This window comes from Eptatretus burgeri, chromosome 13 (genome assembly GCF_056783735.1).
Source record: "Eptatretus burgeri isolate ZD-2024b chromosome 13, Ebu_testis_v1, whole genome shotgun sequence".
NCBI classification, from domain to species: Eukaryota; Metazoa; Chordata; class Myxini; order Myxiniformes; family Myxinidae; genus Eptatretus; species Eptatretus burgeri.
Window position 1 is genome coordinate 30,343,576 of NC_140973.1, and position 13,814 is coordinate 30,357,389.

At 44.2% G+C, this 13,814-nt stretch overlaps 1 protein-coding gene across 1 annotated transcript; it reads right to left on the bottom strand.

Annotated features, from left to right (window-relative positions):
• Positions 1 to 5,467: 5,467 nt before the first annotated feature.
• On the bottom strand, positions 5,468 to 13,201 carry LOC147014164 (uncharacterized). The gene is made up of 2 exons (XM_085851893.1): positions 10,347 to 13,201; positions 5,468 to 10,224 (listed from the first exon to the last, which is right to left on the bottom strand). Exon 1 carries the CDS (start codon positions 12,953 to 12,955, stop codon positions 12,227 to 12,229), a length of 729 nt encoding a protein of 242 aa, XP_085708019.1. The 5' UTR covers positions 12,956 to 13,201; the 3' UTR covers positions 5,468 to 10,224; positions 10,347 to 12,226.
• Positions 13,202 to 13,814: the final 613 nt, after the last annotated feature.

Below are 13,814 nucleotides of genomic sequence, written 5' to 3' on the forward strand. Positions count from 1 at the left end.
ATTCAGCATTGGTGGTTCCCCTAATCCCAGAGTGAACAGTTGCAGCCTTTGCTGCTGATCCCTTGAAACGCTGAAACTCATCATAGGAACAGGTCACACGATAGTTGTACAACTGCTCAATGAGGCTTTTACGACTGACTAGAACTCCCAGTGCTATTTGGAGTGTAGTTGGTTGATTGGTGATCATATTCGTTATGATGTTTCCTATCAGAGCGCCTGGAAGTGTGCAGTCCAGTTTAGCTGATATTTTGGAGAGTGGCAATTGAAGGGTTGAACTCACTGCTTCATTAGCAATATCTATATTAATTCTAGTCTGATAGGAACTGGGGTCAGACGACAACTGCTTCGATTCCTGTGCAACCTTCTTGGCAATTCGTTCCATGGAAACATCAACGGCGTCATCTTCATCTGATGCTACTAAGTTGATCGCAGTAAACGCTCTGCTGCGAAACAAGATTAAACTAGCGACACCTTCACCAGACAGAACCAGAATCTCAGAGCCAAGTATATCCAACAATTTGGATAACAGGGTTCTTCGAGAGTATAGCTTTCCTCCATGATCCTTGTACATATTGTGGACTTCTACTGAATTCCAGATGCGCAACATGTCGTTTTTCATCGATAGGATGGTAGAACTGACAGCTGGCTCGAAGTCCTGAGTTTCTCTGCCACTGTGTGCTGCTGCTGCAACAGAACGGGGTGCCATGAAGGACTTTCTGCAGTCGTCATGATATCTCGCATCAGCAGCATGAATATCGCTGATTGCGCCCATTAATCGTATCTTTACCTGGCGTCCTTCTTCATCCTGGCGGGAATCGATAACATCCAGAATAGTTCGTTTGAAAGTTGTCTGATCAACACGATCTGCAGTCCGACAAAGGAGAACTCGCCGCCAACGATTAGGATTCTTCTTATCAAAGTCCATGATGCACTTTCTCCGCAAAAAAGGCAATGTTCTTCAAAGTCATATACAGTCAACCCCCACTTTATCGCGGTTCACCTATCGCGCCCCCGGTTCATCGCAGGTTTTCCCTTGGAACGTAACTAATTTTTTCTGCGGATTCCCCCGGTACATCACGGTAATAATATATAAAATATAAATTATGTAAGCAATAAATTATAACGCATGGTGCTCGACCAGTCACACAACGCACGAGACAAAGTTTCGCTTGTGAACTTCGAATATTTTCTACGTTTTTTTCTCCAAGCCCCACGATGCCGCCCAAATGCCCTGCACCTTCTAAGGCTTCTGGCAAGGAACCGAAGCGCCAGAGGAAGGTCCTGACGCTCCAGGACAAGGTCAAGGTGCTCGATATATGCTTCAGGAAGGAAAAAGGTTTGCCGCTGTTGGACGAGCACTGCTCGTACCCAGCACCTCAAAACCTACCAGACCAGACGAGTCGATCTCCGGCACCTCAAACCCAATCACTGCCAAACCGACCAGACCAGACGAGTCGATCTCCGGCACCTCAAACCTAATCGCTGCCAAACCGACCAGACCAGACGAGTCGATCTCAGGCACCTCAAACCCGATCACTCCCAAACCGACCAGACCAGACGAGTCGATTTTTTGGGGAGGCGTCCATTCATCGCGGATTTTCACTTAGCGCGGGGAGGTTTGGAATGTAACCCTCGCGAGAAACAGGGGATTACTGTACTGTCGTCTTTGAACAGCGGCTTCTTTTGCTTGTTGAAGCATCTTCCAAACAGACATTACTCATTCGTTTCAAGTGTCTTTCTATGTGTGAGCATGATGTGTACGTTGACACACAGTCTCTGTGGCATTTGAGCTCGATAGATTCGTCTGCCTGTAATCTCTGTTCAAGCTCTTCATGTATACCATCTTGTCTTGCTTTGCTTGACCGGATGATACTTCGCACTCTGTCTGGACCAACTGTTACCAGAGGTTTTCCAGCTTTAGTTGCCTCGCAGGGACTGAAGAAACAGTCTCCCATGGTGATGGACCCTCAACCTGTGACAATAGAGGTAATTATAAACATCAGTAAACATTTAATTTCTTTGTTCGTATTTTAAAAAATTCTCAGGAAACAGGTTCCAGCCTTTGTACTTTTAAAAATCAATAAAATACACAGTTGCTTTCAGACAAATCATGTTAAATTAAAAAAAAAAAAACGCTTGCAAATAATATCGATCGTTCTACTGTATCAGAAGACATTACTCTTACTTAAAACTCAGTTCTCCATGTTTCTTTCATTACATTACAAGCCTCAACTTACTTGATCAGAAACAGTTCATGCTGTTGATCTTCTGAGGTCAGCCATTTCTTCACAACCGTACTGGGGATAAAAACGGCTCTGGGCAAGTTATTTTCAAACAGTTTTGTTGTTGTTGTATAACTGTACTGCAAAAACGCCAATCGGCGCGGACAAATTCAGGCGGTAGGGTTATGCTAATTTGCATATTAATGAGCTAAATTTCAATGTTATCAAATATTAAGTGGGTTTATCATGACCAGTGACCCTAAAAACATGGGTGTAGACACCTTAACCAGGCTGTTTGGATGCTTACTTTTGGAGATATTAAGAAAAATAGTAATTTCGACAATGGCCACCGCTAATTTGCATATTAATGGGTTTCTACAAAAATGCTCAAGGGTGCCAGAGTGGCATCAATCAGAATATTCATTCAGATGGTCTGGTGATCACAAAAATGCAGAAAAACATTGTGCGTATCCTAATGCACGCTTTTCTGGCCAACACTCGGACTACTATCCTTCACTGCTTTGTCAATCTCTGGAATAATACAAGAAAAAACGAGCTTGAGGCAGCAATGAGGCTGAGTCTTTGAGTCTCTCAACGCAGACAGGTTGGTGGTCTTTCTGTCTTCGACCGTCTCCTCTCCAGCCTACCCCCCCCCCGCTCTGTCTGAGATATGTCCCCCCAATATTTCCGCAAGGCGCTCAAGGTCCACCGGCAGTCCCCTTCTGGTAAAACTATCAAAATCAAGTATCACTGCTCACCTTCACTCTTTCATTCCTCTTTTTCCCCACCTTTGGAACAAACTCACACACTCTCTTCAATCCCACTCTTCCCTCCAGGTCTTCAAAACAGCTGTTCACCACCATCTCTTGTCTTCCCTAAACCAAAACGATGATCTTTTCTACCCACACTAATCCACCCCAAACCCACCTCCTTCAATTTCCCTGCTTTCCGTCCTGAAAGTCCCTGTAGTGTCCTTCTTGTTTACCTTGTGTACCCTACCCCATCCCTCTCCCTTCCACAGATCTCATGTCTCCGTTCCCTATTGTTTTGTGCTTCCGTCTCCTGCTCCCTTTGTTATACATACTGTGTGTTCGCTCTTGCCAAAGAAAAAAAAAATAAAAAAACTTCGGTGCAATTTCTGAAATCCTGAATTTTTCTCTGATTGACTTGAAATTTCAACAGCATTTACGTATCCCTTCACTGAATTCCACTCCCAATTATTTTTGAAGTCAAAAGGTCAACTTAGGCCTGATTTCTAAACTTAAGAGATGGGGTCAAAAACGATATACATCATGATATCTCAAAAAGTTGTGGACGAGTTATGACAAAACTAGAGGTGGATGAGTTGGTTTGGTGATGAGAACAAGCTGATTCTATTTTGGTTCAGATCCAGCTGATCAATGGGATACAAAGTGTAAACTATTCACCCTGGTGGAGGTATGGGCTCTACCCAGTGCTGTTCTTCCCAATATTGTCAGGTCAAGCCAGATTGGATCTGTGACTTGCTGCAGGTATCATGTAAACCTGTACTAACCTGTTCCATGGTTGGGTTGTCGGCTACTAAACCGTTTCCCCCACCAGGTTTCCTGGTGAGGAGGGTGTTTGGATATGGACACCCAGCAGGATTAGTTAAACTACCAAAAGTTAAATTAGTTTGGTAGTTAAATTAGTTTGGTAGTTAGATTAGTTTGGTGGTTAAACTACCAAAACAGCAGTATGAAACTAGAAGGGCACTCTTTGACATTGCCAGATATGTCTCCGCCCACATTACATCATTATACATACTTGCATCAAGTTTGATTTAAATCCCTGAACCCAGATTCAAAATATTAAATCATTCTGGCTGCCAGACCATGCGTCCGATCAGGTTGAAATTTAAAACATATATTCCCCATGACTACTTGATCATAATTGTGACGTTTCACATCGATTGATGAAGCGGTTCAAGAGAAATTTGTGTTTTAAAAGATTTTCGTTCAAACCAATATGGCTGCCACCACCGTGTGACCGATTAATTATTCGTGAACATCCTGATATCCCCATTGCTTGGGGACTAGGTGGGTGAAGTTTCCCCTCGATCTGTCAAGCCATTCTGGAGAAGATTTTAAAGGTTTATTCGTCAAAATAAAAAAGATTTTAAAAAATCACAGCTGCCAAAACATGTGACCTATGACAGTATAGGTGGAGAACTTATTGTTTCTCATGAATAGGACTGTAACGTGTACCTGTAACGTTTCGCCTCAATCTGATCAGCCGTTTTCTGAGACGATTTTTGAGGGTTTTTATGTTAAACACGATATGGCTGCTGAACAACATGACGTCATCAATCCCCCCCAATACAATTTAGCCTTAGATGACCCTCAAAATGTTTCATATTGATCGGATAAAGTGGTTGACTTATGCCACGACGTCATAACGAAGCCACCTATGACATCATCCAAAACAAAAAAAAAATCACTTCCCACAGGGAATACTTCATATGTGCCAAGTTTCAATTTTTTAGAATGGAGTGGTTTCAGAAATGCAGATGTCCAAAGTTTTTCCTTTTTTCCAACATAGCTGCCACACCCCATGACCTATGACATCATAATTATCATTAAAACATTCCACATGAGTAGTCCTACCTATGGTGAAAATTTGTCACCTGGATAAGCGGTTGCAGAGAAAACAAAGAAAAATTACATAAAATGTCATAGGCGTCATTGTTTTAGTAATTTTTCTGAACGGAATTAAAGGGCTAGCTCATATTTATGTACAACTAAAATGGCCGCCAGTCTACCAATTGCCCATCTTTGATCAGATTGCAAAATAAAGCGAGGTGCACGTGTATGCCATTGCATATTGTTGTGCCAAGTTTGAACAAAATTGGACCATGCATGTCTGAGAAATCATTTAAGTAACAAAATGGCTGCCAGTCGGCCATCTTGGACCTGATCTCGAAAAAAAAAATGATGTGCATATGCATACCCAGCCTGGTGTTGGCTCAGTGGTTAGGGTAGCGGCTTGGGATCCAAGGCTCCTGAGTTCAAGCCCCGTTGGCCGCTGAATTAATACACACCGGGAGGTTGACTCAGCCTGTCATCCTTCCGATGTCGGCAAATTGAGTACCAGCTTGCTGGGATAATTGAGCCATTCGAGTATCCTGCGGCGGAGTGGCGACCTGTCCAGGATTGTGCCCAACTGCCCAGGAAACTGCTTCGGCAGCACCGACACTCTCTGTAGAGAGTATGGTTGCAATTATTATTATTATTATTGTTATTATATGCATACCAACATGTGTTGTCTATGTACCAAGTACGAATAAAATTGGTCCATTCATGTCAGGGATATGGTTGCAGATGCATGTACGCACGCCCACACACACGCACGGACACAAAAATAGAGACCAAATCAATAAGCCCCTGTTTCGGACTAAGTCCAATGGAGGCTAATTAGCATGGACGGATGTATAGTGAGATCCGTTAGATCGCTATTAACATAATATTGTGCACTTCCGGATATAAGCACCAAACTTGGCAGGTGGTGAGATATGATCATAATAAATAAATCTAGAAGGGGAGCCAATCGGTTCGGCCATGCATGTTCTGAGAAATGCGAATGGTTCGGTGGATGTGTGGAGTATGGTTGAGAGAGAGGAAGACAAATGATGACCTGTGGAAGATGATGGGAATAGAGTCTGTGATGGATGTTGTGAAGAGAAACAGGTTGAGATGGTTGGGTCATGTGTTGAGGAAGGATGAAAGTGACTGGGTGAGAGGAGTGTTGGAAATGAGTGTTGTCGGAAATAGAGGACGAGGAAGACCGAGAAAAACTTGGCTAAAGGTGGTGGAAGAGGAAATGTGGGCAAGGGGATTAAGAAGGGGAGATGCAGAAAATAGGGTAAAGTGGAGAAGATTGTCATGGGGCCCACAAGGCTAACCCCTGCTTTAGCGGGGAAAATGGCCTTTAAATGCGTGTGTGTGTGTGTGTGTGTGTGTGTGTGTGTAGCCAATCAAAAAATTGCCATTTTCCAAGATGGCCGCCAAACTCACTTTCGAACCATCATAACTTGCACAAATGAATGAAAATCACATTTCAGATTAGGTCAAACCCCACTAAATCGAGCTCGAGGATTCTGAATATGACACTGAAACTGACCTCAGATGACCCCTTGGCCACCATTTTCCAAGATGTCTGCCAAACTCGCCATATCAGGATGTGAGGAGACATTCAAAATCCGACTGAACGATATAATGGAGAAATTATAGTAGCGTTACAGAACATGTCTTTCCGCATAAATAGGCACCAAAAATTTGAAAATCGGTTGATAAATGGACAAGTTACAGTAATTTCTGTACTGTATCCACAAGAAGTAATTTAATTGAAATGCTATTGTGTTGACTAAATTCCTATGAAATCCTTCCACAGTTCAAATTTTCCACAACCACACAGCCCCATGGGTACACACGGTTTACTTATCATCCACTAATAGCCTTTCAAAATCAGTAAAATTTATGAGTCTGTATTACATCAGCACTCGGGAAATTGGTTCACGAGCGCCAGCCAGAGTGACCACTATATTCGTTACGTCTGTGTGTCTGTGTGTCTATCTGTTGGGGAGTCGATCTAGTCTATCCTTATTATCAGTATTTCCGTCGATATGTTTGTCTGTTGGGTAGTCGATCGATTGGGTAGTCGATCTCGTCAAGATAAAAAAAATGTAAAAAAAAAATTTTTTGAGATTTTTTTTTTCTTTCTACCGTTATTATCAGTATATCCGTCGATATGTTTGTCTGTCTGTCTGTCTGTCCCTCTGTTCGGTCCAGTGCTCCGTTAATACAATGGCGATTTTGATGAAACTTGGTTAGCAGGTTCATACCATGACCTAGCTGTGTGCAAATGAAAACCGTTGCTATGGACACCACCGTTGCCGAGCAACGGGACTATGAAATTTTTGAAAAATCATAAAAAATTAATTTTTTCGAAAATCAAAAATCGGGCCACGAGCAAATGTGGGCAGTACATTCAGCCATATTGTCAAAAATTTCCAGCCGGATCCTATGAAAACTGTCAGAGAAGATAGACTTTGAATGAACCCTGGTCGAAAACAATAAAAAAACGAAGTTCGTTATATCTCAGAGACTATGAGTCAGATATACATGAAACTGGTATGGTAGGTTCATGGTATGTCCTAGTTATGTGTGAGAAAGAACCGTTGCTATGGACCCCTCCGTTGCCTAGCAACGGCCGAAAAACCTCTAAATGTGGGGGTATTTTAATGAAAAACAATCTGCAGCATTAACCCTTGAAGCAAGAATCATTAATTTTCTGGTGCTTAATCCTCAGGTCATTCCCCATCGAATGGGCCCATCGCGTAAGGTTCTATTGGGTAGTCGACTAATCATGTCCGCCTATCGGCTTGTCTGTATGTATGTCTGTTCGGTCCAGTGCTCCGTTAATACAATGGCGATTTCGATGAAAAAATTTTTTTTTTTTCGAAAATCAAAAATCGGGCCACGAGCAACTGTGGGAAGTACATTCAGCCATATTGTCAAAATTTCCAGCTGGATCCTATGAAAACTCTCGGAGAAGATAGACTTTGAATGAACCCTGGTCGAAAACAATAAAAAAACGAAGTTCGTTATATCTCAGAGACTATGAGTCAGATATACATGAAACTGGTATGGTAGGTTCATGGTATGTCCTAGTTATGTGTGAGAAAGAACCGTTGCTATGGACCCCTCTGTTGCCGAGCAACGGCCGAAAAACCTCTAAATGTGGGGGTATTTTAACGAAAAAACAACCTGCAGCATTAACCCTTGAAGCTAGAATCATGAATTTTCTTGTGCTTAATCATCAGGTCGAGCCTGGTGTTGGCTTAGTGGTTAGGGTGGCGGCTTGGGACCCCAGGGTCCTGAGTTCAAGCCCCGTTGGCTGCTGAATTAACACCAGGGGGTTGACTCAGCCTGTCATCCTTCCGAGGTCGGCGAAATGAGTACCAGTGTACTGGTCCCGGTGTATGACCCGGTTAGAATAGGTGTACCATATCCCTGTGTGTCGTAAGAGGCGACCAGGGTTGGCGTCAGGAAGGGCATCCGGCCATAAAACATTGCCTCAAGAAAAAGCCAAACCCCTGCACAGCAGGGAAAAATGGCTGTAAAAACGGTCATTAATCATCAGGTGTTGAACCGTTGCTATGGACGCTTTTGTTGTCTAGTAATGGCTGAAAAAGGACTAAATTCGACTTGATCGCCTACCCATGTCCGCCTACCGACTTGTGTGTGTCTGTCTGTCCAGAGCATAACTCCGTGGACTTTGATCCGATATTGATGAAACTTGGTTATGTGTTCGATATCAATGTTGAGTTGCGTTTTCCTGGATGAGGGCGTGTTACGCCCATTGTGAGTGGAACCACGCACAAAAAAATAGCCATTTTTAGGGGGTAGTTGGATTAAAAAATCTATCTTCTCCGAGGGAATTGACTGAATGGAATGGGTTCTTCGGTATTTGAATAGCAAAATGAATTATCTAAAACTTGTCATTGTCCGATTTTTCATTTTCATCCCAAGGTCAAGGTAACAAGGTCACGAACTTAGAAAATTTCGAATTTTGACATAAAAATCATACGACAGCCCAAACTTTGAGAGCAAGGATGACAATATTTTTTATGCATAATCTTGAGGTCATTGCCCACCTAAAGTCTTGAAACCATTTTGCTCTATCTCGAACACCTTGCCCGTGGCGCCCCCTTCGAGTTTGTTTTTACGCTGATTTCGTCAAAGTATGGATAATCCGAGGTGTGCGAAATGCCATATAGCCTATATGACATTATATTGTTCCTGGAATGTTCCAGAGGAAGTTTTGTACCAAAGGTCATAATCCTTGATCTTTGACCTTTAAAGGCCACAAAGGTCAAATTTCAAAGTTGTGGGAATCGAACCGGGTTTTCGACCTTCTTCGACGAACTAACTCCAATAAGCTATTGCACGTATCCTGTTTCCGTATTTTAATGTCCACAACATTGTTTTGTGACCTTTCAAGGTTATGCAAAGGTCGTATTTTGAAAGTTGTTGAACGAAACCAGGTTTTCGACATTTTGCAGCGAATAATCTGTCACCCATACCACATCATGTTGATAATTTTTATAACTTGGTCAAAAATTATCACATTGTCTCATCCTTGACTTCTGAAACAATCGACATCGTCAAATACCGCTCGTGAACCATTGTCATCTTCAGACTTGTCACTTTTTTATTTTCCTATTTTTTTCATTTTTTTCCTTTGTATTCTCTTATTACCATAAAAAATAACATGAAATGAACTAATTTTGCGTTTAACACACTAACCGAACATTTTTGGTTCACTCGGAATTTACTCAGTTTAAGTAAATCCTTCCATATAAAACAGGTTCCTTTGTGATATGTAGGATACCTTTTCCGGAAAATCGCCACAAAATATTTTTAATGGAAATTCCAAATAGAAAATGTGTTCCAAAACGAAGTCAAACATATTTTCAAGCCCATACACAAAAGTATGTGCCCAAAACAGTGGACTTCAATTGAATGAGACTACTGTCATTGAATGAGACAAAAAGTCAAAAATCATACCTCCAAACTGGTCCAAATATACTAATTTTAAATACGATTTAAAAATTTACCTGAGATAAGCCTAATGTACAATATTCACTGTATATTTAGAGGCTCTGGGATCTATGACAAGAATGGAATTGGAGAAACCTACTCACTCACTACTTTGTACAAGGACATTTGGCACACAGTGGCGTGCACTTCACCGAGGCTTTCACGCATTTGCAGTGTCGACACTCAGTTCTACACGCGCACCGGATCAGTTCACGGCAGTCCTTGGATACAGTTAGCTTTGTTATCCAGAGGGGTTGCCACGAATCTCCAGCCTTTGTCCAACCGTAATCGTTCGGCGCCACATCAGGTCGTCTGGGATTATCACATGTGACCCAGATACTGGCTTGTAATACAACTCGTTTAACATGCTGGTACAAGGCGTCCTGTAAAAAAGACAATTCTGTTAAATAACAGTGAACAAAGGATTTGAGAAGCAGTGGTGTGGAGGAATGCAGAATGAAGATTTTACTTGGATGCTACCTGGCAAGAAATGTTGACATCATACCTGTGTTGGCGGAAGTCTGTTCAGGTTCCTGACGTTCCCTTGACAGAAGAGGTGCATCCTAGATTCATTTACTCCATTCACGTCTCCCCGTTCATCGGCCTTCACGTACATTGCCACCACGAATTCTCGATGGCCTGAAATTCGGGCGAGTCCGAAGACGGAACGACGAATGGACACGCTGCAATCCAGGCGAATGCGTCCATAGCTTCAGGAGTATCCGACCATGCCCTCCATGCCGTGAGCTTGCCTTTGTTGACGAAGGCTGAGGTCGTGTCAGAACCGGTTATCGCATGAAAGAACGGCAAACCTCGGGCTCGGTCATCACCAATGTTATTGTAGATAGTATTGACGTGCAAATGGTTGAACGCACCGTGCTTGAAGCCGAAGCCGATCCAAAGGTCGACATCTCAAAACTTCTCCTGGATCAAATGGAAGATTCCAATGATAATCACAACAACGTCACTGTCCACTGTGCAGATTTTAATGACGCGAGCCCCACTTTCCAAAGCATTGAAAAGATGGACCATCATTCTCGTGTCGGCCCACTCATGTGAGCAGGTCGACATCCTTCTGTCAGTGCCGACAGAAAGCACTTCCTCTCCGGCTGATGAAGAATGCCCCAGGACTGTTTAAGTGACTCTCCAAGACCTTATTTGAGAGATAATGGAATAGTTCCGTTTTGTTCTTGGGGTGTCTCAAGAACGCCTTCCACCCTGGGACCTCAATCTCGTCTGACCCCTTTGTGTGGATGCCAGTCCCCCGCTTTTCCCGAGCATGCTCCTTGAGGCTGTCCTCGATGTATGTGTCCCAGATGACATTAACTTCATCACTGTATTTCAGCTACTGGTGAAGTAGGACAGAAAAACTCCATTTGCATATTAGATAAACGTCTTTGAAGTTCCGTTGGGTGGGAGCGCGTAAGCAACTGCAGCCCCATCGAAGATGGTACAGTCGTAATGAGTTGGTGGCTCGGCGTTGGTATGTTCACCGGCACTCTCCAGGCACTTGAGGACGTCGGACTTTTTACCGAATTTCATATTTCCATCATCCGTCAGAGACGACGGAAAGCCACTAGTCTCATGTGCAAAAAAGTCCTCCACGTCTCCATCTCGATGAGTGACAGCAACGTACGTCTGTCCGAACAGGGACGGGTCACCGCTCAGACATTTCATTTTTGAGGATATCTTTGCATTTCATCTTCGTTTCTTGGCTTTGAAAATGGTGAATCCATTCTTCTTCAGTGGCTCTGATATGGCTCTCGTGCATTCTAGTAACACGTCCTTTACAAATGCTTCGTATTGCGCTTTGCCAGTTGACTCGAGTGCCAGCAGGTTCTCAACAGCAGCTTCTGGGGCGCATTCCCCCGATCCGAGCGTCACCAGCTCGGGACATTTCTCAAAGGAAGGGATTGCCTCTTTGTTTGATTGCATGGAACAGTTGTCTTGCATGACAGTGGAAATTTTGCTGAAACTTCTCTCTGCCCTCATGATGGTTGTAGTCGATGGAAGTGTCTTCATCCTCATCCAATAATTCTTCGAGAAGCTATGCTCTCTCCGGTCCCGCGATGATCCATTGCCGTAGCGCAGCCGGATCGTCCATGAGGCCCACAGCTCCACCAGAACCCTTGACCTGTTTATTCATCTGTTCGTGGCATTGGTCGATTGGCATAGAGCTGAATGCCCTTCGCGATCTCGACACAACCCTGTTACCTTTGACGAATTGCTGTTCAACCGTCTGAGGCAACGAATAGAGATCATGGATGTGTACGGGCAGCCACCGTGCATAATTGATGTGGTCCATTGCGTGGAACAGTGGTGCAAGGGCGTTGAGAACTTGCCGATAGAGGAAGAAGTCTCCTTCTCGATGGGCTCTGACAAATATCAGAACGAGTATTTGAGTCGCAACACCATGTCCCAGAAGTATATTGTCAGATACTTGTCATCATCGGCCGCATCGCCATCTCTATCTTGTTCACCCGTCAGATGAGCATCTTCCTTCAGTTTTGACAATGCCAATGCAGTCAACTGATGTGCATACCGAGTCCTCTTGAGGTGACTTGCACCCAGGAACGATTCAGCGGTGCCCGGTGTTGTCACACCAGCATGTGCGAGGATGTCGGACCAGCCAGAACTGACGAGAATGTCGCCCACAGTATTCCATAACGCTATCTCGATGTGTAATCCGCCGAGCATGATCACATAAGCTTGTTCTCCATACGCATCCGGCCATTTCGATTGAACTGTCTTCGCGATTGTGAAGAGAGGTTGATCTACGGCCATAACGGGTACTTGCCCAGGATTTAGCATATCCACAGCTTTGCGAATGATGTCCATACCATGCTTGACCATGGCGGGGTCCACAGCCTTCTCAAACAGAGGTAACAAGGCGGTCACTGTTTTGCCGTTGGGACTATCTGTTTGTTTGGACACATGGTATGCAGACCATGCAATTGTTCTGTCATGTTTTTCAACGTCGTCTTCATCTAGAGCTGCTGAGGCATGCTGGAGCCACTCATCTTCTTTCTCCTCAGCCACCCTTAAAAGGTCGGTGGACCGCAGTTGTGTGTCATTTGCAGGTTGACTGGCAGGTGGCGGCTTCACTGCTTTCATATTGAAAGAGACAAGTGGCACAACTGCGTAATGGTCAGGGAGGTTATGTTTTTCTTTCGAGATTGGTGGTATTCTTTTCGTCCGTCTCCGTCTCCGTCTCCGTCTCCGTCTCCGTCTCCGTCTCCGTCTCCGTCTCCGTCTCCGTCTCCGTCTCCGTCTCCGTCTCCGTCTCCCTCTCCCTCTCCCTCTCCCTCTCCCTCTCCCTCTCCCTCTCCCTCTCCCTCTCCCTCTCCCTCTCCCTCTCCCTCTCCCTCTCCCTCTCCCTCTCCCTCTCCCTCCCCCTCCCCCTCCCCCTCCCCCTCCCCCTCCCTCTCCCTCTCTCTCTCTCTCTCTCTCTCCCCCTCGCCTTGGTTATCTTCATCTGCGTTCTGGAAGTAATTGATACCTGTTCCATGGAAAGCGGCCGTTGCCGTATTTGATAACGGGTTGTGGTCCAGATTATCTAATGCAGCAACAGTGAAGAGACCACGTCGAAGATGTGCTGGGCACACCACACCATATTCTTCATAGCGCTCAGAAGCTGATGTGGTGAGCCACTGTTCAATCTCCAGAACTCAATTGTAAGAGATGCATATGCCCAGACGATGGAGCTCTTTGATGATGGCTTTGCACCTTGTCCCAGAATGAACATTCAGTTCAATGTAAATTGGTAGGAGAGGTTCACGATCTAGGCTGTGTCATGGTTTCACTTTTGACTTGTTTGGGATTTTCTTGACATTGAAGGCGATAACCTGGGCGACGCTCAGCGTAGCCTGTGAATCCTCTGCATCTCCTTTGATGCTTGGACTGTTCAATATGAATGAGACGATCGACAGCAGGCTGGATGGTACTGATTTGTTTTGTCCATCATGCAGAAATG